This window comes from Linepithema humile, chromosome 1, assembly GCF_040581485.1.
Source record: "Linepithema humile isolate Giens D197 chromosome 1, Lhum_UNIL_v1.0, whole genome shotgun sequence".
Lineage (NCBI taxonomy): Eukaryota > Metazoa > Arthropoda > Insecta > Hymenoptera > Formicidae > Linepithema > Linepithema humile.
This window is the reverse complement of record NC_090128.1, coordinates 713,507-741,244: the sequence shown is the minus strand read 5'-3', so window position 1 is coordinate 741,244 and position 27,738 is coordinate 713,507. Positions and strand designations below refer to the sequence as shown.

General features: G+C 37.1%; 1 protein-coding gene and 1 long non-coding RNA gene across 4 annotated transcripts in view; one reads left to right on the top strand and one right to left on the bottom strand.

Moving 5' to 3' along the window:
• LOC105674357 (uncharacterized) overlaps window positions 1–27,738 on the top strand; it is a 290,795-nt gene that overhangs the window by 182,582 nt on the left and 80,475 nt on the right. The window contains exon 6 of the long non-coding RNA XR_001101091.2: window positions 17,965–18,023. This is a non-coding gene — a long non-coding RNA (uncharacterized lncRNA). The remainder of the gene's footprint in view (window positions 1–17,964; window positions 18,024–27,738) is intronic.
• The window catches only part of CadN (Cadherin-N), a 183,921-nt gene that overhangs the window by 105,636 nt on the left and 50,547 nt on the right, over window positions 1–27,738 (bottom strand). For 2 of the 3 annotated variants that reach the window (XM_067348195.1, XM_012370585.2), the window contains exons 11-14: window positions 26,118–26,308; window positions 12,916–13,105; window positions 12,295–12,477; window positions 9,407–9,596 (exon numbers count right to left, since the gene is read on the bottom strand). In XM_067348195.1, the coding sequence (XP_067204296.1) occupies window positions 9,407–9,596; window positions 12,295–12,477; window positions 12,916–13,105; window positions 26,118–26,308 (754 nt within the window). The remainder of the gene's footprint in view (window positions 1–9,406; window positions 9,597–12,294; window positions 12,478–12,915; window positions 13,106–26,117; window positions 26,309–27,738) is intronic. The other variant, XM_067348196.1, reaches the window with a different exon arrangement.

Here is a 27,738-nt window from a genome sequence, read left to right as displayed (position 1 = left end):
ATGCTTTTAATATCGTATTTCGAAACAAAGTTGCATTTTTCCTTTGTCTTATGAAACAAAATATTAAGTTATTATGATTAAAAATGAAAATGTACGAAATAAATCATCTCAATATATATAATATTAATCGCTCACATTTTACAATATTATAATATGAAGTGTTCTTCAAATTTAATTGCTACAAGAATAATTTTGCCTTAATTAGATGCATTACATTTATAAAGTATCATATTTAACGAGAGCATTTTTCGCTGATGAAGTTTCCGGATAATTAAACACAGCTGTAATTATCGCAGGTATATAAACTCGGACTTAAGCAATTTTTTACTACATCTGGCAATTCATCGTGCACTCTCACAATCATCTCAACGTTTGCTAATTATTCATAGCGCACAAATGAATATTTTTGCCATTGTATTTTGTAAAAAAAACATGCATTCTAAAAAGACAATCCTTGGATATGCTTGAAAAAGGACAAAAAAAACCGAACCGCTCAACATCGAGGCTTTGCTTCAATGTCGCTATAGGCGTTGCCTCGGAGTTCTGTTCATATTTATCTCGGTTGGTTTTTATTTTCCATTCAATCTAACCGTGTGCATTGCTGGCATTTCGCCGCATCGAGCAAAAAGGTAAATAAATAAGTTAAACGCCCGCGCGCTGAATGCTCACTTGCGCAAATATACGCGGCCGTCGATTGTCTCCCCAGAAAATCGATTACGCGGTGGTGGCGATGCGTGCAGCATAGTCTACTGGAAATTATAAGCCGTAGAACGTATTATTTGTTCGTCTCTCACAACATTTTCCTCGTCAGTGACAATCCGTTATATTCCGTCTATTGTATTACGCACCGCGTGAGCGATGCACCGCAGGTAATTATAAATGCATTCTTTCAAGCGAAAACTTGATGCAAAAAACTGCATGATTAAAATTACAGCTGCAATAATTAAAATTGTAGCAAAAGATATTTTTAATTATATTAAATAATATTTGTAATATATTTGTAACAACATTTAAATATTATAATATTTTTTTATTGGTTTAAGAACGAAATAATTGCAATATGAATGCACACAAACCGTAAAATTGTGCTGTTAAAACATTTTTCCATTTTAAATGTCGCATTTGAAAGAGTTAAACAAACAATGTCAATCGTCAGTTAAACGTGTAGAATTCATCTCTCAACTTTCTACGAGCCGGTATTATTCTAACATAACGTCAATATGTCATATAAGATAATTTTATTTCTGCGACGTAGAAAATGTTATATGAATATTCTTATTTGCTTAGTGTAATAATAACAAATATTTTACAACTTTTAAATATCTAGAATAAACTTAGACAAAAACTGGAATTTCTGTTATACTCTTAGAAGCTTCGTACAGAGCTCTTTGCGTCCAGTAGTATCTTCGACGTCAGACTCGTCCAACAAAACGGAATAAAAATATAATACAGAACAAGAACGAAATAAAATGCACATACCGCTTTTCCGTCTTCTAACCTTTAAAAAGTGCTCGCAAACGAGCGCAACTTAAGAATTCCGAAAATTGAATTTTCCGCATATTGAATCATATTTCTCCGCTCTGTGCCGCACCCATAGAAACCCGCAATTCCCACGTGAAAAGTTCTTTTTGCGAAAACGACGAAGTCCTGAATTATGGTCTTCGTTGTGTTTATGTGTGCATTTGCATCTGTGAAACAAGTATATTACGAGGGAAGACGACGTTAGAATTTATAACGAGTTTTTTGCTACAGTTTAGTTTGTATTAAATAAAAATGGCGAAAAAGGATTGCATAAATCAAATTAAAGCGAGATAGTGTCTTATTAATCAGAGTAAAAACTGCTCTAAATAATTCAATTATTTTAGTCACTTAATACACATATAATTTAATTAATTTAAATTAATTAATAGAATAATTTGTGAAAATTTATAAATTTCCAGAAAATTTACATATGTAGTAAAAATAATTATATATTCCATATGATATACATTACAAATATGAAATTATAATAAAATTAAAATATGTATGCACTCTTATTTTGTACATTTAAATTAAATTTATAATATAATATTTAAATATTAATAATATAACATAATATTTAAAATAAATTAATAACATTTCAGTCCTGGAACTATCTCATCAGTTTGCAGCAAAGGCATAAAAAATTTTTCCCGGCAAAAAACAGAACGTTAACATTGATTGCAAGCTATTGCACTATATTTCTTTTCGCGACCCCGCGTGAAATCAGATTTACAGAGGGCTTAATGGCCTGACGAACGACAATTAGATCTCGACACCCTATCTTGAAATGTCACTGATTCCAACTTCGAGTTTTGCACGTCCAGTTCGCTTACGTCCGTGAAATCGAGAGATCGCAGACGCGTCGTCGAACTCGGGAAAGCACTCTCCCAGAAAATTATTGCACCGCGTTATCTTGCAGTGCTGCGTGTCAATATCCTGTCAAAGTAACAATTTGCATATTGACGTTTCGTTTATCATAAGTAAGATTCTGGTAACCATGACGCGCTGCTGCTTGTCTGTCCTCTATGCATCGGGCATTTTCAATTCATACGCTTTTCCGGCTGACAGTCATGATGTGAATTATTGTATTTCACGGAGTGAAGAGAATTTTTCGCACGAATACGTAAATAATGTTTAGCGGAAAATTCCATTTCAACTGGAATTATCGTTGTTCATTAAAAAAAACAAAAAAGTATTACAGTTTATTGATAAATATTTTCCGATATTTTGCAATCGCTGTTGTAATTAAAAAATTAATTGTGAACTATTGCCTCGCTAGAAATTTTGTTTGACGTTTAACGTTCATACTTAACAGTTAAAAAACCGTGTGTAAAGGCTGTTCTTTAAATTTCAATGACCAACACGCGGAAACTGCTAGCAAACTCGTCATAAAAACTGTCGTTAGCAGGAAAAGGCAAAAACCGGCGGGCGCTTCGTGTAACCATAGAACGATAAAGCATGCACCGAGAATATTATAAAAGCTCAAAGAGAGAATACTCAGCCGTTATTGATTGCACTTGTACATCGTACTCATTCCGCGGCATTGCATAGCATTGAAGAGCAAGAAACTCTACGTTAACCCCAAAAAGAGGTGAACGTTCGCGTTTACTCGAACGTTCGGAGCGCGGTGCTGCGGCCAAAGCTGCGAATGCAATTTAACCTTCCCGTTTGAAGCGTATTTCCCAAAGAAAAACACAGTGAACGCGCGTAGCTAGCAATGCGGCTTGAAGTTGCAACGTAACTCCGGCTACGAGACGGTATGCATGTATATCGGGTTGCAGTCGTCCCTTTAACCCCGGCACCAAGAATATCGTCCGAGAAAACTGCGGTCTGCGGACGCAACGAGCGTGAAACGCTATCAGTTTTTCTGCTTCGCGAGCGGACGCACACGTCGGCCACCAAAGCCACCACTTAAAACTGGGAAAAATACCCGGCTGCTGCCGGGTCGAGACAACAAAAATAATCACCGTGAAAGATCACAGAACATCTCGACTATCTGCGCGGCACGTTTGTCATTTTTCTGGAAAACAATCTTGCGCGAGCGCAACATCTTTATCAAAGCTAGAAAAGCAAACTGAACTTTGACAGAGACCTCCGTATTTTCCCATTTTACTTCATCTGTTGCATGATACAGAACTCCTTTCAATGTATTATAAAACTGATATTAATATTTTGGAATAATATATATAGAATGCTTTTTCATATTACATATTATATTAACGTTAAATTTTTATTCTAGATGCTAATATCAAGTGAAAACCGTCAGCAAATTAGCATTAAAATTTCCTACAAAATGTTCCACACACGAAATCCATCTTTTAATTACAAAATTGATTTTTAGCGCTTTTTGCAAACATTTTCCGTAAAATATAACGATATTTGTGATTGCGAATCAAAGAGTTAATTACAATTGCGTTTTTTTAACAATGCCGCAAGAGTTTCGAGACGTTTTGATTATCTCATTTACACAGCCGAAATATACATATGTATAATTTTTTAACATTGTAATCTGTTTTCAATTATCAATTATCGTTGTTACGCAAGTAATCATAGCCGCTATAGTTGAACATAAGTAGCCGCTTATTCACGATGGAGAGGATCGGCGAATTTTACAATGGTTTGGTCGTATTGTTAACAGCGCGCCGTATTGTTAACGAGCATGTACCAACGCTATAATATGCACGTTCACGCCCCGAAAACGCCGCGAGGTTCTCGACGCAGTTTAGCATAATTGTAATTTAACACTCGCCGCGGCGATGTTACCGCCGAGCATCGCGCTTACCCCTGAAATGCATACAAAGAAGTAACCCCGATCGTTTGCAGCAGCAACGTTACGACACTGTTTCGGATAAATTCGTATTTAACGCTTCCCACGAGCCTCTATCGCTTCCACAATGCCATTTACGAAGAGAAAATGCATGATATCGCGTTAAACTTGTTATTTGCTTAATAATGTTATGTAGCTTGGGCCGAGCAAATTGTAACTCAAAATATTAGATCTTTCAGTAAAAATCGATAAAAAATAATTTTTCTAGAGAATTTAAATTAAAAATTCTTATTTTTTAAAAATATATTAATAATGTAGCAAGATTTTAAATCGAAAATTTATCACAAGATCGGGAATATTGACGTCTAAAGAAATCACGTGGGGTGCTTTAATCCTTATGAATTTTAAAGTTACCGGAATATTACATTCTCGAACGCTACGTGCATAAAATGCATTTTTTTGCCGTTTAACGGATTTTATGTTAATGTTTCTCGTGTAGCTTTTTGTACGCGCGGAAAGGTTAGACTAATATAATCCGTTAGTTTAAAGTCGAACTATACTTGCGCCAAGAGTCGTGCTTGGAAATTCACGGCTGTCCATTCCGTTTTAACATCCGACGGCGTAATGCAGTTTTGCATAATTGCGAGTTAACGCTCCCTATTACGTTCTTTCGTTTACGAGTGCACTCTGCCACACTTAAATCGACGCTAATGCGGCTCCTCTACGTTCCTCCATATTAATCTTTGACTATTTGAACGCGCAGCATTAACCAATTATCTTAGCTTTAACGGAAAAACAGAAGTGAAGAAAGAACTTCAAGTTTTGCATGAAAAACAGAAATAATATACTACATATTAATTTCTAATTTTTTTATTGTGACATTTTATAATGGTGTCTGTCTGCGAGAAAAGTCGATGAAAACTGCAAGAACTATCTGCAGAAACTCCAGAAACTTCTTTTGCTCCTTTCTACACAATATGACATTTCTATTACGTCAAGTGTAAAAAACATTACTTGAGTATTTTCGAGTCTCCACGTTGCACCGGGTCGTTTCATATTTGTACCGTGGAAAATACATTGCATGTAGCATGTGGTACTATCGGGAAGAAAAGGCTTACATGCTATGTTTACGATATCCAACGCATCTAGGTGACAACGCTTTTCTCTCGAAATGGATAGTCGAAATACAGGTCATCGAAAAGGATAAAACTCTCCGACGATAGCCGGATTTCCGTGCAGAAAAATTTTGCCCTGCCGCGTAGCGGATTTTATACAGCTAAAGGTTATAAGACAAAAAAATAATATGATACAAAAATACATTATTCTCCTAGTATTTTTCGCAAGCTGTAGTAATATTTTAATATAAAAAATAAAATTTCGTGATTGTTTTAATTTACAAATAAAAATTGGTAATAATTTATTTGTCAGGTTATTAATTTTTTAAGAAGAAAACATTTTTTAAACGTTAAGTTTATTATAAAATTAGTAAAAACTGCGATTTTCTAATTCGCAAATGATTGACACGGTTTTATAATCTTTTCGATGCTTTGTTAAACTTCTGCACTTATGTTAGTATTTTTCGATAACCGCAGATAAAATTCTAAAAGTAGAGATAGTAAGTTTTGTTTAAGAAACACAATCTGCTTCACGTCGCTATACAAAATCGTCCATTGCGGTTGCACGATTGTAAAAGGAATCGATGCTGCGACCGGGGAGCGGCACACCGCATCGAATCAATCATGAATTTAGAAACGGAATTGCGTTGTGGAGCAGAGATCTCGACTTACGTACATACTTCGACTTGGCGGCGGAAAAGCCAATAAGTTCACAACTTTCCAACGGATGCTCGTAAAAATCTTAAAAAGAGATGTGAGGCAAATCGAACTACGTTTTCAGCGAGAACTTGATTCTCGATCCGATTTTTTAAACATTCGCGTAATTTTCACATTGCAGCGTAAATTTGTATAATGAAATTTCCGCGCTTGTAATTACATCAAAACATGTTTTTTGCGTTTTAAAACAAATCAGCTTTACACAAACCAATATAATTTTACAAAGTCAATATTACGATTATTTTCATATCATTTTCGTGAATATCAAACATTGCACATAAATATTTATTTCGAAAGCAACGCATTTTCGAATTTACAAGTATTGCTGAATTTGATAAAACGAGCTAAATTTCCCTTGCAATTAATAATATTTTAAAATGCAATAAAATTGCTTTTACGAAATACGTTTTTAATAAGTCGTTTATTAAAATGTGCTTTCAAAATTTATAAATTTTTACACAGTTAGCGAGCAAATTTGTTTAATATTTGACTATAATATTGAAATATATTTAAATATTTCAATTTTTTGAGCTTTACAAATATTAATTAATTATAAAAGTAATTTTTATGTGGCTTTTACTAAAAATATAATAGCCTCAGACAGGAGAAAGATATTCATGATAGTGAATGTTGTAAAGCCGATAAGCTAAGCTTTCAAAAACTGAAAGAAATAAAAGAGGGAGCAGTGGCTCGTCTTTCGATAATTTGGAAACCTGAGCCGATGTCCGTAAAATAAAAAGTTACGTCGTTTCGACGTAGCTGTAAAAATTCTCGTAGGAGAACTGCGCTCGTAAGAAGCGTCTCATCTCGTGCATATTTCAGACAGTCGTATATCTTGTTCAATGCAATTTCACCGGTGACTAATAGCGTGAAAAGGATCGAAATATCAAGCGTGAATCAATCTCACTTAACAACAGCACGCTGCAGGGTGTGTGCATTATAATGCAACGTTAATACGATCCAATGCGCGGCGCGCAACGGTGAAGGTAACGATGTTAAGAACTAATTACAACCCGCTCGAGGTTCTTCGATCTAGCTTTTAATTAACGAAAGTGCATATTGTGTTCGGAAAAGCTCGGCTAGAACCACGTTAATTAGCCACATACGTATTTAATACGAGTCGGTATGCAGAAACGGAGTATGAGTATATACGAATACATGAAATATCGATCGATAAACTGGGGATTCGAGATTTAAAATTTCATACATAGTGACAACGCACCACTCCAGTGTGAAAAGCATCCGTGAAAAAAAAAATGTCAAAGGATGAAAAAAATAAACCCTACTATATCTTTATGAATTTTTGAACACTTATCGAAAAGGATATCGAAAAATGAAAGCAATCATCTTTTATTAATTTAACTTGATCAATTTCGATTTGCGCTTTTAACGTCTCTCTAAATGTTAAACATTCTCATTGCTCTCTTTTTTTTTTTTACAATTTAAAGAAAAAGAGCTTCATATTCCTCTTTTGCATTGAACTTCTTAAATGTAGGAAAGATGAATCATCCTAATATTGGATCTGCTCTAATTAGATTGAATAATAGAAGCGATATTGTGTTTGTCTTCGGACAATGAATTTCGTATGCAGGGCCGTTAAATGAAGTTTCTCAACTAACGAAGAAGTGTGGTACCGAGAAAAGCGGAAATTAACGATACGACTTGCAACGGGCCATAAACAGTTGGGGATTAACGCTTGGCGCAATTAAACTAGCAATTGGATTTCGCACATATATATGTAGCTAATTTTACAATATTCTGATCGTGTGTGGATTTATTTTAAATAATTTGCGATTTGCTTCAGAAATTCCTTAAAATTCCTGGTTTATCATTTATTTCATCAGTTAATTGAAATTTAACGAGTGTTCAAAATTGTTTATTGGCACCTCGATATTAATTAAATTAAACAAATGTAATTAATATTGTTACGCGATAAAAATTTTTATCATACGTAAATTAACTAACAAGTGACTTTGCGGTTTCTTACGCACAATATCGGTGATTATCATTCATGACTTTCCTACGTAAAAACGCGTGAAACTAGTTTAAGATTTCCAATCAGTTCCTCGAAGTTGCGAACAAGTATACAGGCGTGCAATCAACTAATGCAAGATGCGCGCTCGCTCGGGACACGGAAGACGACATCGTAATCACGTTAATGCGCGAAAGTTCACACTATAAAATCCGATAATGCAAATCACATGCTGTGTGAAAAAATTCTAAAGAATTCTACTTGCCGAAAGCGCCTTCGGAAATTTCCCTGAGGGCGCCACTCACATTTCCGGATAATATTAAATTCATCGATAATTCACTTGTCATTGTGATCCGATAATCCCTTTGTAAAGTGTGAAAACTCGTGCTCATATGCGAATCGACCATTTTCAGCGTGACATAAGAGAAAATTTGAAATATCACGTGTTTAAAATGGAATAATTCGATGAAACGCATCTCTGTTAACAAACTTATTAAAACCGAGCTTGCGGCATTTATCTAGAACACTTATCTAATATAATAATTTATAGGATAAATTGCATCCTTTATAAAAATATGTAGAATTCCGCGAGTATATTCGAGTACATTTATGAGAAAAATATTTTTCTTGCTGTCAGATTATGGCTACAAGCGATAAGCGAGCGTTCCCCGCAAATTTTATACGATGATTTTGTACGGCCTGCACGCACTCCGCACGAATATAAATATTGCTCTCACAAACCATTATTTACTTGGATTTATAAAACGCTTGCGCGGAACAAAATGTATGCTATTTTTGTCAGCGGTTTTAGTTGTGTGTAAAACCACATATGTTATATTTTATAAAAGTGAAGTCATATAAGATTCAAAAACAATTGAAGTATTACTGTCAATCTTCTTTTGACAATTAATTTTCTTTAGCCGACGGTTATCATTTTGGATTTTAAGAATTCCAAATATTTTTTATGCGAAAATGGCAGCGCAAAATTTAATGGCTGTGATACCGAGTTGCATCAGAAATGTATATCATTTTTAATATAAATTCTTCGCATAATATTTCATAATAATATCTTCAAAATATGTTTACAATTTCGAATTTCAAGTTAGGCGCTTCTTGCTTCAGTAGCTGTTCGCCCGGCAAATTTCGTATGGTGGACACGCTCTCAGCCGTCCATGAACCCGAATATAAATGTATTGCTGTTGTGATCTATTATTTACTTGAATTTATGGTACGCGTGTATGGCAGCAATACAGACTGTATGGGCGCGCGCGCGCGTGCAGACGATTTTCAAATAAAATTTTCTATACCACCTACCTGAGTTAGGTTGGCCGTTGCCGTTAGGTCGCGCAGAAGGTGCTCCGTCTCTGGCCTCCACCTCGAGAGCGTAAGCGCCCTGCTTCTCACGATCGAACATTACTTTTGTGAAGATCTCACCGGTCTCCCTGTTGATCTCGAAGTAATCCTTGCCCTCGTTCCTGTCGCTATCTACCACGTAATACGTGACCTAGATAAACAACGCAGAATTTATTGACTCTGTTCGCGGTGTCTCGCATGCACAAGTAACTAATAAAGAATGCCATAACTCCGCTGGACATCGCCATTAGCGGAAAGACACTGTGGGTTTGTTTGCGGCGTAATAGAACATCGCACATTAACAAGACTCTTTGATTCGTCTGGAATTCATTCTTTTTTAATATGTGGGATATTTATAAAAATTTCTTAAATCTTAGTAATATTATGCAGAAATTTTTCAACTATATTTCTAGCTTATCTCGAACCGTACTTTAATATCTCTAAGACATATTTTGAATTAGTCGGAATAAGCTTTCGCCCTCTCCCTCCCCCCTCGCGTGCCGCATTGCGAACGTATGACCTCCTTTGCAATCCGACTTGTTTTACCTTTATTCGTAGAAGCTCCCTGTTTTATATTAAAGTGCATGCATGCATAAAGCACGCGAAACACATAAAAATGCCGCGACGCGGAACGTGTGATGACGCCGAGAGTGCGAAACTTCGGAGTGGTTATCGCGACGCAAGACATTTGAATGAATTTCGCAGAAATTTTACTCCGACTGGTCCCTGAGCACGCCCGACACTTTGCGCCCTGCAATTTTACCTTGATGAAACGACGAATAATGTTAGCCCGAGTAGCGCGGACATGTAATGATAGACTAATTTTCTCCGGAGCTGCTCCGTGCTTCTTTGTTACCCTTTAATTAAGAAAAGCAACGTAAACAAAGAAAAAACTCAATTAAGCCGACATTAACAAATGCTCTCGTTACGTCGCTTATTCAGCAAAAACCAAAGTACATTGTAGGGCACACTTTTGTGGAATGCATATAAATTTTTAACGTTGACATTACGAAATTGATATTTAAATTATTAATTATTAATTTTTATATTCGTCGAAATATATCTACGAACTTCCGCCACAATCGATAAAAATTGTTTATTTATTTGCATTTCTAATTCTTGCGATTTTCGTTTCTTTATTTTTGCAAAATGTTCTTTTTTTGCTTCAAAAATTGCCAATAACGGCGCGCATGCAAGAAAGAACGGACGGACGAACGGAGAGGAGACGATATCGAGTTTGCAGCAACGCGATTACAACGCTCGACTACATGCCGGATCGGTCGTCCACTTTCGTCATCTCCTTTTTGTGCCGGCGTAGCGCGCATTTCCGTCCTGCTAAACCCATCCTACATCCGCGCGTCGCACGTGCAAATGGAATGTGCATATTTGACAGATCCTTTGCGCGCGAAGTCCTTCGCGCACTCTCTTGTAACCGGCGAAATTTACAGTCGCACGTATCTCATGGCACTTAATCGGCAAATTTCCAACGGAAATTCCGCGATATTTCACGACTGCCTCGCTTCTGCTTGCTACGGAGGTGAGGGTTTTTTCCAGCTGTATTGCGCGCCATTTTCACGAAACTGCTCGCTCAGAACAGTCTCATTTTTGTTTAACGAAGAAAAGACGAATTTGCCCCGCAGCAGGGAAGTGCGCTGGTTTTTTTTTCCGTGGCGATATTTCATTTTTTCGCTTCTCTTAGAAGGGATCAAAGTTTTGTTTTGTAATGAACATTTTGCACGAATAAATAGTATAATAAAAATGAAATTAAATTTAAAAAACGCGAAATGTTTAAGAAAATTAAAAAAAGTTTTTCATGAAAATGGAAATGACGACGGAAAGTCCCACTGGCTATTAAACTTTTCAATCGAGAGAAAAAACTAATCTATTTGACCCCAGGCTCGATAACCGTCTACGGTTTCATATCTCCGGTTTGCGTTCTCCAGAAGCCAGCGGCTTATATCTTAATATTCAACGCGATTCGCGCTTGCGTTCGTAATCGTGGTTGCATCGGCATTACAAAGTACGCTCCGTAGCATAGCAACCGGTTTCAGCACAAAACGAATGATAATCATGCGATTAAACATCGGACGCGGTATCCGACGGAGTTGGCGTATCCGTTAATGCGATCATACGTGATAAATTCAACGCCGCTCAAACGCGATCGTCGGAATTGCGTTACTCCATTACTCGGGAGTTTATATCCCAGCGTCCCCAACAGCGGGCGATGCAGTTCTACCGCGCATGAAATCATTAAAGTTTCGACGCGACAGTCTAAGTTATAGGTACACGTCCAAAGCAGTTCGGTATATCAACCCTTATTCCCCAATTCCCGGCCGTTCCCCGTCTCTTCTCAATCAGGACTTCGACGACTGAGCTCCCTTAAGTCCCGACCAAGTGCCCTATCTATAACGCGATACGAATATGTTCTTTGGTTCTTTTGTGCCGGCTCCGATGCAATACTTCTGCAATTGATCCAATCGAAATCGGATATCTTCACGATAGAGAAATGAGAAGACCACTATGCGACGCGTATTCTCGTGATCGCCATTGGCCATCTTTCATTATAACTGAATTAGCTTTTCCAGCATTTTTCCTTGACCGTATTTTACTTTGATTTTACATTCTAAATGATTGAATGTAATTGTTATACTTATTTTATCAATTTTTTTTTTTTTTACATTTTGTTATATATATGAATATGTATATTCTTGCGATTGAAGGACGACGACAAAGACAATGTAAATCTAATTCAGGGCACTCTAATACTTTTGCGCACGTTGTTTCACAGATAATCGCTAGTACCGCAATTAATTCGTTTCATTGTGCAATAACGCTCGACATGAATTTACCTGATTATTGGGGAACGTCCCGTCTTTGTCGATAGCGTTCACCTGGGTGACTTTGCTGCCGACCGGTTCACCCTCAAGTACGGTTTCCTGTTCGCGTTCGGTGAACAACGGTATCTCGTCGTTAACATCCTCCAGCATGATGTATACCGTTGCCTCGGAAGCCAGCTGTTGGGCTCCATTATTCTAAACAAGTAAAATCAATAGCGGTTACAAAAATTGGAATATTACGTACTTTTCCTCACAATTTTTATTTTTGCCCGAAAATAAATACAAATGCATTTATACAGATGCACATTCAATTGATTGAACAATATAAAAATAAAAACATTTATTTGTTTGCTTACAAAAATGTCGATTTATACTCTACATTTAAAGTTAAACAAACTTTTGTAAGTTCTATGCGTTTTATTTATCTTTAATATTGAATGCATAAAAGTTGAAATTTTATGTTTTTTACAGCAAACTATTACAGTAAAATTTTATTACTAATGTCCAGAAATAATTTCACAATTGGGAAAGATAGATTACTCAACGACTTTGGAATATTTCTATTTTCTTCCACATAAAAGATTTATTTGAAAAGTATATCGCGAAAGTTTGTACAGACTTAACAAGTCATACCTCTACTCGTATGGTGAGATTATATTCTTTTATGCTCTCGTAGTCCAGCGGGTGGTTGACTTTAATGTCAGCCCAAGTCACCGACTGTTCGGCGCGTTGCTGAAGGTAAAACGTATGAAACTTGTTGGTCTGCGCCGTGGAACCGGGCATTAAGTGGTAAAAGACCGTCGGATTATTGTCGATTCCAGAGCTGTCGACACACACAAAGACACGTATTACAAAGGCGCGTACCGAGTGCCCGGGAGCGCCGAGAACGATTTAACGAAACGGAAACGGAAAACGGAAAAACAGAAACGAGAACGGAAATTTTCTAAGGTAGAAGAAAGAGTGTGAGAGAGAGAGAGAAAGAGAAAGAGAGAGAGAGAGAGAGAGAGGGTCGTATATACATATCGATATTTTGAAGATGGAACAACTTTCCAATATTCTTACGTGACTCGGGAATCGAAGGACCATCGTTACATACTCGGTTATGTAACGTTTGACCTGCTCTTTTCGCGTCACGATGATATTGCTCCAATTCCAAGATATACAGGATGCCTGGAAGCTATATCGCGCTTCCTTTTGCCGATATCATGATCCGCATGCAAATCACATATTGTTAAATAGAGAGAAGAAGTAGTATTCAGAGTTTAATTTTTTACATGTAGGTTGCATCCATCGCTAACTTTGAATATGAAATTTGAACACGGACTTGTATCGGTAAAAACGTTGTACGTGGAAAAAAATATTATGTAACAATTTTTCCGAATAAAAGACTAAATTCAAATCGGCTAATAACGAAGTCTAATATGTTTAAGAATGAAGAAATTCATCGCGTGTGTTCATTTGTAGCTCTAAATTTTGATAACTTTTACCATATATCTCGTCGATAATTAATGATTCAAACAATTAACAAGACTTTTTACATTTATTAATTCCAATGGGCTATATTTCAAGTTAACTTTGATTCGTTGTTTAATTATCAGAACGTTTTGTAAGAAAAAATTTTGTAAAAACTGAATGCTATCCAAATATTTCGAGCAAAAATCTTGATTCGCGGCCAAAAAAATTGCTTTGTGGCACCCCATACATATGTATATCGAAAACTATTATTATTGTTAATGTAACGAAAAAGAAAATATCTTGAAATAAAAGATCATCATGCGCGCGATGTGTCGCATACGCGTTTATACACGCGCGAACGTATGCGTACACAATCAGAGAAGAGAAAGAGATAGATAGATAGAGAGAGAGAGAGAGAGAGAGAGAGAGAGAGTAAAAGAGTTAAATGTCCGATGTCGTTTAGAAAAAAGAGACTCCTTCGCTAGGACGTGTCAACACATCTGAGATAAAGTGGGAAGAGGAAGGGTAATAGTTCAACGACAGAATCTCACTGATCTCTATATATCAGACGCGGCAGTGCCTCATCGACTGCATCTTCGCTCGTGTGAGCGCTAAAATTGAAACCGGCATAATTCCGATCGTCTCCGAGCAGCGTTATGTAAAAGCGAGTTGATCCATGAAATAAAAAAAAAATGAGTTATACACACAACTGAGCCAGCAACATGAAACTCTGCATTTCAAACTTAATTTACTGATAACTACTGCTTGATGGGTCAACTCGTTTTTTCGTAACACCGGTTATAGATATACGCAACCGGATTACTTTGTCGCGATACTCGAAATGCAAGTGGAAATCGCGAGGAATATTTTACCGCATTGAAATTATACCAGCTGAAGGAAGACGACATATAGCGATCAGTGATGAGTTTACCTAACGCGCCGCACATCTTTTGCTTCCCGTCGTCGCCCGTTCCTTTTTTTTCCTTTCCGTTTCTCTATTCGGTGCGCTTAACACACATATCTGCGCGTGTACACAATAGTATACATATATTATATATACGTATTAACAGAGCGAGGCTCTCTCCGAGGAGCGACCATAACCCTAGGCAAAGTTCACGCAGTCAAAAGGCACACATTTGCTGCTCTAGCTACATTCCCGTTCGCTCGCGCGGGCCAATTACTATTCTCGGTTGTAACCACTGTTAATTCGGTGGTGGAAGTGTTGCGTCCCCATTATATGTGTGTGTGTGTGTGTGGTGGGTGTGTATGTGCGTGTGTGCGTGTGTATGTGTTGTGTATTAGAGCGCGCGAGCTTTATTTGAGCACAGAGTTGAGCTTCGTAAATGAGTGATTAGTCGATCAGACGGTTATTCGCTGGCATATTGTTGTTTGCTAATCAATACTAGAAATTTTATTAATTTCTGATGAGAAACGAGTACGCGTAAGTTACGGAATGGTACATACAATTAACGTAAACTCTCTAAATTTTATTTTAAACGAAGTACAAGCATTGAAAATACACTAATTAAAATAAGCTTCTCATAATTTACCAACCGACGCAAATGCCGTCGTATTCGCGCAGGCAATCGATATGCTTTAGTAATTTATTAATCAATTTGTTAAACATCTGATAGGTTATTTTGTGTAAAATAAAGCACTAATTAATGGAAGCAATTAATATACGGTGTGTAAGTGTTTGCATCATGAAATATTCTGCTACTTTAAAACATGATAAATTATTAAAATTATTTTCTTCAGCGCGAAACATTAATTAATATTGCAATTAAATATTATATAAAAGATGCTTAGTAAACTTTTGCCTTCGAAATCTCTCTCCAACGATTATCACGCTTTAGACCAATGAAAGTTAGCTAAAATTCATTAAATACAATTAGGTTTCATTCACTAATTCACGATTCGCGGAGCACCACGTCCGTAATTAATTATTTCAATTACTCATTATCGCCAAATCTCTGATTGAATTTGAGTAAATTAAATTGATTAGTTTGTCAAAGTACATAAACACCTTACACAAATAGTTATATTAAATGGCACTAAAAAATTTATTTTAAATTTAACAAATTTCAAACTTTTTAAATTACAAATTGTTATAAGTATCTTTGACTTTTTTTTTGAAATGTTTCTCATAGAAGTAAATCGTTTAAATATCTAGAAGTCAATTAAAATAATTACAATATAGTTCTTATCGGTATAATTTAAATTATTTCCTGAAAACTTGGACGTGGAAAACTTACGACGGATAGAATGGAATGCAATTTCTCTTGATTTTACTTATTTTCTGAAAGCATGCAAATAAATATTGTTATAACAATAAATTACTCAAAGTAAATGTATCTCCCATTATGAACACAATAATTTTCAAAACAAGCATCAAATAAAATATTAAAATACAAATAATATTTGATTAGATATTTTCGTGATTTTATCAGAATTTACATCTGCCAAAATTGATATTAAAAATTGCGTAGAATTTAACTTCTCATTAGTGAATAAATTGTTAAATCTTTATGTCAACATTTTTTTAATTAATCTTTATCTCGTAAATTAAATGTCTAAATTTTACAGGCAAACAAACTTTCATTTATTTATTTAAATCAAACTAGGTTTTTACGGCGGATTATTCTAAAGCTCTCTTTTAATTAATCTATGAAAAGCTATAACAATCTGATTCGATATAATCATTCGCATGTCCGAACGCAACTCATTGATCGAACCGCATAGTGCTGTATTACATGCGTGTTCGATCGTCTTGCTCGTCCGATCGAGTGTCGTCTATACACGCGCGCGCGCGGTGTATTGCCCGTGTACATGTGTATGCGTGATGCGTGCGTCCTCTTGTTCTGCGTGTATGAACGATGTACCGGGTGTACACATGACTATACACAGCCGTCGTGTCATCCGTTAGACGTCCACGAAATGTCCATCGATCCGGAAGGATCTCGCTGTTTCCCGAAAGGGATTTCTCTTTGGTTCAAAGGATGCGCGGCCAAAATTAACAGCGCCGTTTGTCAATTCAAACACAAGCATGGCGTACAGCATTGGTCCAGTGTTTTCACAAGATACCCCGGAATCGTTGATCATAATTTTAATAATTGATTCTTTCATCAATCTCAAATTCATTTTTTATTAAAATATGTCCGTGTACTAATAATTTTTAAAAGCAAAAGTAGAGAAAAAAATTTTCTCTCGAAATTAAATAGAGAAACATTGTTAATTTAAATCAAAATAATTTTTTCCTTCTCAAACTTTTAGTTTGAAATTTAATCACGAACGAATCTAATAGATAGCCGCATAAAAAATTGTTTTAGGACGAAATTTTCTTTCCACGAAATTTCGTCCTAAAAACGCATATTAATTCTAAATTCGTAAAACTTTATATTATTAAAATTAAAGTCGATTCTAGGATATGTATATAAAATGTCTGAAGAAAGACGAGACAAGGAAGAGAAATGGATTCTTAGACGAGGCAACTTTTCTTTAGCAAAGATTTCATTGAATCTACTTTATCGTAACTTTTTAATCTCGAATCTTAAATATCACAATACGTACATTTCTTATTGAGTTCATTGAATTACAGTGAGATTCATTTGGAATTAATTGAAAGATTGAATTTTGCTGTCTGTTCGCGTTCTAAAAGCTTAATTCTCCAACACTGCTGAACTTTGACTTTAAATGAATTTCTAATTAAGGTCACGTAAGAGATAATAATTTTCGAAATCATTAGAATATAGTTTGCTGTTATATAAAGATTGTTTTCATCCTTTTTCCGAAAATAATTTCATATACTTAAAATTTTACATTGAAAATATTGTGCAATCGTCGTTCGAAAAAGTCAGAGTTAACTCTCAGATTGTTTTCTTCATTACGTATAAATTAAGACGATGTTTATTAAAATGCCAATATAAATATAAACTGTAAAAATTTACTTTTTATAAGAAAAAAGAATATGCAAACGAAAGAGAATTGCAAATAAAATATTACGAAACTAAAATGGATATAAAAAAGAATGTTAAAATTTTTCTTATATTTTACTACAATATTTTAAAAAGGTTTTGATTTCAAATTAGAAATTGTTGTTAATTTCTGTGAAATATTTATTTAACAGAATTTATTATATCTATCGATTAGGAATTGAATATTTCTTACTAAAATGTATATGTGTAATATATTTTGATACTAATATTTTTCTTTTTTTTTTACTTGCAGAATTCAGAGGTGTGCTGTATCTTTCCGAAGCCGGCAGCTTTTATGAAGTCAACAGCTTGGTGAGTCTTATTATAATGTAAATTTGAATATCATATTAGAGAACGTAAAATGAAGCGATTCAATAACCGCATAATAATGCAATTGATATCGTAATTTCCCTTCGTTGCTTAGTGAACCGCTTTTTTTGCAACGAAATTAAATTGTCCGATATACATTTAAATAAGAAATATAATTTCGATGAAAATAAAATTATAATAGATAGGTAATTGAAAATTATGAAAATTAAATTAAACGTATGATTAAATGCGATCTCCACATAAATAAATAATTAATCGCGGATATCAGAAATGAAATGTAGCAAACGTCTCAACTATTATGCGTCACGCTTAACGAGATCTTTGAATGATTTAATCTTTAGGCATCGCTCCGCGCGTTAGCGGAATGAACTCGTTTGTGAATACGCAAGGATCTGTTAAGTGCTCATGTTTCGCTCGGAGTTCAATCATTTAAGCCGCGTCGTGTTACATTTTAAACGTCGCCGCGTTAAGTTTGCTCGAACCGAGATACTGCGAGAAACGTGCACTATCTTCTACACTCGTCGCTTAACTTCCAACGGAAAGAGTGTTTTAGCATTAAAATATCATTTTCCATGGGATTCTTGAAACGCCGTCCAGATCTTAAGTCACGTTCGCTCCGGAAGCGAGACGTCTCCTCCCGAATGCGTTCCAAGCGATTTTACATTCCGATTTACTAGAAATTACGTCTACATCAGCGCAGAGATTCCGTTTGAAAAATGTGCAAGAAATATTCCTGAATTTCGAGAAACTTTATTTAAATACGCAGCGGGAGTATGTCCGAATTGCGGAAAATGGCACTTTTATATAGATATAGGTGGGCGGATTTTCCGTGAAAAATGCTGATATTTTTCCCGCTAGATATGGCATGGCTCGACGTATTTTACGATTAATCCAGATAGTATTTTTTTTATCAGCCGTATTTTTCTGACCTAACATAAAACTCGAGCGTGATACTATCTGTTCCGTTACGTTCCAAAAGTAACAACCTAGCCAGCGAGGTTTTAATTTATGAATCAAATTTATTTGAACATCTTTATACTGTACGTACAACGTTAAAACAACATAATTTGATCAATCAAACGAACTAATTAAGTAATTCTACTAAAAGTTTCAACTTTTATAACTTTTGATTTAAATGTTTTAGTATTTTTATAAAAATCTTCTTAATATATTGCAATTTGCATGACAAGAAATTTTTATATAAAATATTGACATTTTATTACGTGAAATATTGCAATTATCTTAAGTGCATTGAAAATAAAAATAACGAAAAGTTGTCAATTGCGCACCAAATATTTTCATAAGGAAAATTTCTTCTAATATTGAGTTTATGTCAATTTGAACATCCAGCATTCATATAATAATTTTTCTTCCAACCACAAAAGCAAATACTATTGACGTAAGTATCGCGAATAATCTATTTACTATCGTCCATAGCGAAAAATATATATTTTTTTGTACGTTTGTGGAAAAATGCGCGGAAACGTCAAAAGCCATGTGTCGAGCAGAATGCATCGAATGCTGCGATTGGCGGCGGCGGCGACGAAAAATAACGTGATATATTGAACGAATGGACAGTAATATTGACACACGAACATTTTTGACCATTAAAAATGGCAAAGGGTACTTTGTCACAGTTTAGCAGAATATGAAAAAAAAATGGCGATCGAGTGATATGCTATGTGCAGATCTCGTCGTTCAACTTTCGCGCTGCTAGATATCGGTAATCTGATCAATATTGGATTTTAAAATGCATTTTTAGTGAGACTTGAATGCAAACATAAATGCTGAGTTCAACAGGCGCAATCATAAATCGGCAATATATAGGATATTTATGATTCTTTGCTTTCATGATCTCTGATTACCGATATATTTTGTTTCATTTTTGCAATGAGCAAACACATTGATTTCGATTTGTTCAATCTTCTCGCAAGTCCACTTTAACTTGGGTTTCAATTTATTGCAAAATTGTTTATAATGTAAAAAATTAAGTAATTACTCGAAACTTAGCAAAATTACAAGGAAAATCTTATATTTTAATCAATAATTTTATGAGATCTTTGCTTTAATATAACTTTTATTACCAAGATATTTAACATAAATATTTAAAAAAAACGTAATAGGTAATAAAATCCAATTAAATCTCCGTCAAGATAAAATCGATTGCAATCTCGCTAAAGAATTTGTCATTAAAAGGAAAGGCGAAGAATCTGGGACACTGTGTACTATATCGTATCAAATAAATAATGGTTTGCACTATCAGATCGAATGACGCTATTAAGTACAGCGTAGCGAGATTATTTTGATTAAAAGATAATTTTTGCAATATTGTGAAACTGTCGCTGTCGTGAAGCACTCATTTAAAATTCGTTTAAAGCGCGGAATACATAGTGCGCGTTAATATCAACAAAATCGAAGCAGCTTTGAAACGCGCGATTAATATCCCGGTATATGACGATGCAATTCGATCAAATTTCAAGCCGTGATTACACAAAAGGCTCTAACAGTGAACGCCATTTATTATGTTGTATCATCTTTAGGAGATAAATTACAACCAACGGCGCTATTACGAACTCTACGTGATTAGATAACGCGTGTGTTAACCCATCGATTTCCAATCACATCGGCTGCAAGATTAGCGCTAATCTTGATTAATTTTACTTTCTTGTTCTGTGCATTTCAAGATTAAATTACAATACAAGGAATAGCAGATTGTTGATACAAAATTAATCAATATAGAGAAATCTGTGGAAATCCCGCACCTATTATAAATTCTTTTATAGGTACATTCAGATTTTTTACAAAAATTTTTGCTTTTTTATAAACCATAAAAATGAATCGGAATAAATCACTTTACAGAACGGTTCTTTATAAAAAGACCGAAAAGTCACAAAAAGACTGCGACATGTAGAGACATTGATAAACGTGCTATTTGGCGTTTTTCAAAAATCCACAGATATATACACAAACATCATGCAGATTTCTCATCCGCCCGGGCGAATATTCGTCCTAGTTCCGATGGGACTTTCCTTTTTCCCCTTGTAATTTTCACGTTTCGTGAAATTTGTTTGTAGTCTGTGCAAATTTTTCGTGAAAAAGTCCATTCACTTAAATTGAGCCGGGCGAAGAAAGAGTTTGCTCGGTTGCTTTAAAAAATACATGTTCAATTACCGTTGGTTCGCGAAAACACCCATACTTCACACAATGCTAATGTTAGTTCACCCGGTCAATCTCATAATATCAATATTGATTGGACGCGCGGACAAAATGTCAATTTTTCCACGGGAAAAAAGAAATTTAATTCGATGCTTATTAATCACGTCCGGCACGTAAAATGAACCCCGCGTCATCGTGCATTTTTTTTCTCTGATTAATTCCGATTGCTCGTTAGCGGCGCCATTGAAGCCGAATGCTAATTTAGGAGAATTTCCAAATTACCGGCGGAATAATAGCGCAGCTCGTGCCCGTGACAAATGACGCTCGCACGGCGCGCTTTTAATTGCTCGTTATCCACGGACGTCTAACGGACGGTGTCACGTTCGTGTCGAGTGGGTTAGACATTATGGGTGTCGGTTAGTAGTACAGCTTATAAGCGTGACCCTTAGTCCGAAGTTTTGCATTGAGTGAGTGTGTGAGTGCGCGCACGTACGTGTGTCTTACAGCTACGTTAAGTGTGTGTGGCAAGAAGCTTGTTTAAGATTGTCGCATAGAGTGGCGCGTGTGTCTCGTTACGATAGAAAGAGCAAAGTTAGAACGTAGAGACTTTATATCCCCAGTCGGTGCATAACCGCCCCTGAACCACTGGTGTGCGGTGACGATGCAGATGTGTCTGTATGTGTGTGCGTGTCTGTATTTGTGTCATTATGAGTGTATGCGTGAGCATATAATTAACCAGCTGCAATACAATTTTCATTTACAGGAGAAAAATTGCAGTTGACATTTACGCAGCGATTTTTATTAATTTTCGTATAAATGTGAATAAATCAAATTGTAATAGATGACTAGTTATAGCATTTAATTGTTTTCGATAGAATAAATGTTTTTAAAATAAATGTTTTTACGCAACGATAAAATCGTATTGACGAAGGTTAATTTCTGTGTCAGCTCACTCGCCAGAAAGATGCGAGAAATCGCCAGTATTATTTTCGTTTCGAGTCTCGTGAATCCATAATTTTCCTCTCTTTCCTTTTTTGCAAATAGAAAAGGACAAAGAGAAAAAAAAATTCCTCGCTAGTCGATAAGTGAACGTTTCAATCCGCGAGCGTCACGTAGCGGCGCAAGTCAATTAGCAGATGCTGTTGCTCGCTCAATTTTAATTAGAGAGGCAAAGGTATATAATCACTACTATACTGCCCGATACTCGTGATACGAGACGGTGACTTCAGCAATCAAAGATGCTCTAACTATGTCATCAACTCCAATCTAAATCGATACTCAACTTGCCGTCGAACGGCGCACAAAAAAGATCTCGCCGACAAAAAAGACACTACGAGAACACACTACGCTCTCGAAGAAAAAGGAAAAAAGAGGGAACACAACAGAAAAGAAAAATACGTGATTACACGTTGTAAACCTAACGCAAGATAAGCAACTGACGAAACATGCCCAAAAATTAATTACGGCATTCATGAAACGTATGTCGATGATTGGATGAGTAATGCGTGTCTTTGCGACGAACCAAGATTGTAAATCGCTATACGGAGATAAATTGATAAACTGATAAACCAACCAAAAAAGAAAACAATGGAGGAGCAAAAAATGAAACAACGTATGTACGACATACTGCGGGTACGCTCGACTGCGATTGCGAAGTCAGGCATCGGGGAGTCAACGGAAATTAATAATAACTGCTCCATCATTTGCGGCCACAGCTACTCGATCGACTCGCGACTCCGATCACCGGCGGGTGATGACGAGTCCCGGGCATGAGCGCACACAACGAAAAAACGAGACCAAAGTAAATTTTGAAAAAAGCCAATCCGGTGCTGAGAAAAATTGGAGTAAAAATTCAAACTTAGAAGAGAGAGAGAGAAAAATAAACGAGGCACGCATGAACGATAAACCATGAGAGAGAAATAAGAAAACGGCAACGACTGGTCAAATCAACAATGTAGTCCAGGGAAGCATCTATTCGTAAAACATGCCCAAAAATATGTTTACGGCACACACAACAAATGTATGAGAGATAGATAGAGAGAGAAAGAGAGTTCTGCGTTCTAAAATCCGACGCGGCAGCTCGTCGTGGTTAACAAAATAGCTGGCAACGACTGTAGGGTATACAATATCGCAATATCGAGTCGCAGCGCAGGAACAAACACGTGGCTTTTAAGACACCCATCGCTCGTTAACGTTGCGGCTTAACAAACGTCGTATGGCGCGAATTAATGCGTTTCTTGCTTAGGCCGCGAATTCCCGACGAGCGAAACGATTATCGGCGGCTAATATCAAGGTGTATGTATGTGTATACGCTTGATGACATCCCTACGTGTGCGTGGGCGCGCGACGTTGATGAGGAAAGTTGGCGGAAAATGGCGGACTAACGCGAATAATGAAACGTTTTGTTGCATCGCTTTCCGGCTGCCATTAAAACGGGGTCCTAACGAGTAAACTCCCCGGAATTAATCCTCCGAGATGTCACTAACGCTAGGATGCGTGGAATTTGTAGTGTCTGTGAGAATTTCGCTTAAATGCTTAAATGCTTAAATTGACAAAGTCTAGCTTGATGCGAAACGTATGTAACAATATTTACCGCGTTGAGAATAATTAGAAAGAGAATTACATGTCATGAGAATTTGTACAATTATTATTCAAATGAAATTGATGTCTTTAGAATTTACAGCTTTTTTTTATGAAGCGCTTCTATTTAAACATTCTATGAAAATATTAAAAATAAAATATCAATAAAAATATATTTGTACGAGACGTATTATTTTTCCATGCATCGGCGCATTCTCTCAAATTTAAAACAAAAGAGAGAGTCATGGCTTTTTTTACAATTATTATATACAATTGCAGATTATTTGTATTGAAATTGCATTCGCGATTATTTGTATTTGCGAAGAGTCGAACCGTGTGTTTGGACCAGATAAGCTGCCGGAACATTCGCGTGACAGAGACACGGTACAGAGGGGTTATATGTTGAATTTACAATAAAATATACTATCTTGCGCCGACAGCACGTGACGGTGGCATCTGGCACCTCTCGTGCATTGTACACATATATAATTAGCCGATCCGTTGCCACCGGAAGTCCATGTGTCTCCGCGAAACCACCGGTTAAAAGCGGTACGTCAAGTGCAAACTACCCATTACTAATGTTTTTTCGACGCGGTTTTTGGTACGCTCGTTACAAAAAGACGGGCTTGCATCAACTTAGCTATACTTCTTTGCCAGCATGCTATCGCGCATAATACACGACGCGGTTCATTTGCGAATATTTTTTGCAAAGTCGCATATGCAATCGGAATTTTAAATTGGTTATTCTATTTAAGTTTCATAAAATAATAATGACACGAAGAAAGCTATCGTCAAAAATTGCAATATTTGTTGTGATGCAGCTTACGTTAATTCGCATCTCTTTATCGTAATAAATTAATAAATATAGACTGTTACTCGCGAAACTGCGCAATCTATTGACTCGCAAAATCATTGTGTCTATTCTTTTCGTTCGTGCGAATTAACGGTGAGACCTACGCAACAATGAGCGACGAACAATTAATACTTAATGTAATAACGTCTGAGCGGTACTTGTGTCGATTACCAAACAACAATAGAACTCGCGCTTTGTCCGGAAATTGCGCTCCGGTGATAAATGCGCCGAGACGGATACTCGACGCGGCTCTGCTTGGATCTCGTGCCGTTTCTTATATCTTCGCGAATTACAGAGCACAATCCGCGAATGAAAAGCAGCCTTTGACGGTCGTCGGTGGTCGTTTATTCAATTTAGTGTACGTACACGAGAGAGACGCCTTCTTGTTACCGTCATCCGCGCGTAGGAAAGAATTAAATCTCGCCGGTGAAATTAGTTATAAAGCCCTCGCAAGGGGATGTAAACGATTCGGTGCCCGCACGTCGAAATGCAACAAAGCGTTTCAGGAATATAATCGGCTCTGTGCGCGGAGCCGATATAACAGCGTTATTTGCACGTTCGCGTTTAAGTTGACAAAAAAAAATAAATAAATAAAATACCAACAATAGGAAACACTAACGAGATCGGCGCCTCGCAAACGGCCATACACGCCGAGGACAATACGTCGGTATGTTCTAATCCGTGTGAATGCATCTCGCGCGTTTGAACAAATACAAAAAACGCATTTGCACTCGTACGTGGGTGGACGTGATCCGAAGCGATAGTTCTTATTACTTCTGGTATTCCGCGGCTAAAGCTAGAATCTGTAAACAAGTGGGATTTAGTAATTACCTTGATATAGCAAAATATAGCAAGATATTTTTATGCTACTTGCGATGACAACAAGCGATGTAAAAACTGTAATTTAACTTTTAGATATTGACAATTTTAAGGAAATAATTCTTGTAAAAAAAAAGTAACAGAAATTTTTTATCTTTACTGAAAATTGTTTCCCTCTGCTTTTCTCTGATATAATTTCATTGAAATATTGAGGGCGATTTGATGCTTTATGCCTTGCATCACCGAATGCGACATTTGTACACCGCGTATCGCGCTAATTAACATTTGAGTTCATCAAGAACCATCGCAGCGTCCACATTCTACGGCGAAGATCTTCCGGTATTCTCCACGCTGATCGTGCGAACGTGGTCCCTGTATACTCGACATTCCGATCATGTTTCCCACGAATCCTACGCGCGTACACAGGTGTGTGCTTACGAGTATATGCGAACGAGCGAGCGAACACGCGCGCGCTGCCTCTGCGAACGTTGTTATGCTTGCGTATGCATGTATGTGTATGCGTGTGTGTATATATGTGAGTTGAAATGCGTGTAATGTGGATTCGTACACAATATCAATTAACGTGCACAAGAACAATACTGCCACGAGATTGCGTGCAGGGCGGGTTCGTGCAGAGAGCCGCACGGAGCATTGACAGTGTGACAGACCTGGCTTTAATAGACACAACTTTAGCCCCGACGGCCATGTTCTCTTTAATGTAGATCGGGCCATACACTACGTGGTCCCATACGGGCGGATTATTCGCACGGTCCACAACGTCAATCTGTACTTCCACCGTTCGCGACAAGGGTGGGTAGCCCCTGTCTTTGGCCATCGCCTCCAGCTTGTACGTCTCGCGCTACGGCCAGACCGCGTGTATAACAAACGGGAACAAAAAACAACGGCGTTAGTGTTAAGGCGCCAAGGCTTCGTGGCAGAGAGAGTACATGGTACATGTGGTTGTGTCCCCCCCCCCCCAGTCGCATTTTTCGCGACGGAGGGTAGAGTGGAAGGTTCTCTCTCGCCCGCATCCGCTGGGCAGCCTCGCGCGACGGCAGCCTCGTCTCGGCCGAACGCCAACGCCTGGAACGTTTCGTATTTGCGAGCGCGAGCTCGCATTATGTGTGTCGTATTGCACCTTCGGTGCCGACTCGACAAAATTATAGCGCGGGCTCTCGCACCGAAATTGGTGCTCAAACAGCACGCAGCGGCCGGAGGCTGAGCGAGCGCTCTTGGGTGGACGATCGACGACGCTCCGCAACCTGCATTCTGCATTCGCGTGAAAATATCGCAAAAGGCACCAGGATCACCTCTCTCGCTACATCCTCGCCTAAGCTAGATCACCTCTCCGCCTTTCCGCATTTGCACAGTTATGGTTGTTATTGCATATGTCCGCTAAGATCCGCGCGACGATCGCTGCGTCTTCGGAGTCTCTGAAGAAGCACAAGGTTCTCATCGCTCTCCGAAAGCCCGTTCGACTTTCAAGTGGAGTAAGTTTAGTTCTTCCGCAGTCGTGCTACGTGCGCAATTTATAACGATCGCTGCATTATTAAACCTTTGTTCGCAACAACAAGATGAAAACGGTAGCTGAAAAACAAACCTGACAGTTAATTGTAATTTAAGATAAACTTTGGAATGAAACTTTTTCTACAAGAATATTTCTGTTACTAATAGTAAGACTACATACAAGAAAAATAATAATAAATTGTATTGTAACAGTAACGTCTCCCCGTCTTAGGTCTAAAGCTAGGGTTTTACAACTTACTCCACTTGAAAATTACAATGCTCGATCATTTGTGAGCAATTTTCCGCCCGATCGAACACTCGCTGTCTCCAAATATCGTCGAAGAGCGATCGTCGCGGCTCGCTACAGTACATGTTGGGAAGAGATAGTGGTAGTAGTAAAAGTAATAGTTGTAGTAGTAATAGGAGAAGGAGTGTCCGGCAATCAGCGATCTACCGCGCCGCGCTTAACCATAAGTGCTTCCGCAACCAGAAAGAAAGAAAGTGGTTGTGTGTCCTGTGTCTGTGTATCTAAAAAGAGAAGTAAACGTATAGATATGGAAGAGACTCAACGTAATAGAGATGTGACAGGACCAGAAGGGCAAAACGGGAGTGAACGAACTAAAAAGCAGTACATAAACTAAGCTGAAGAGAGAAGGTGAATCTAGCGTAACGGAAAGTAAACCCAATCGGATAAAGGGAATCGATAGGCGTACAGAATACGTGAGTAATTGAATGGAGAAGGGATCAAAAAGAAAAGAAAGAAAGACGACTAAAAATAGAGTT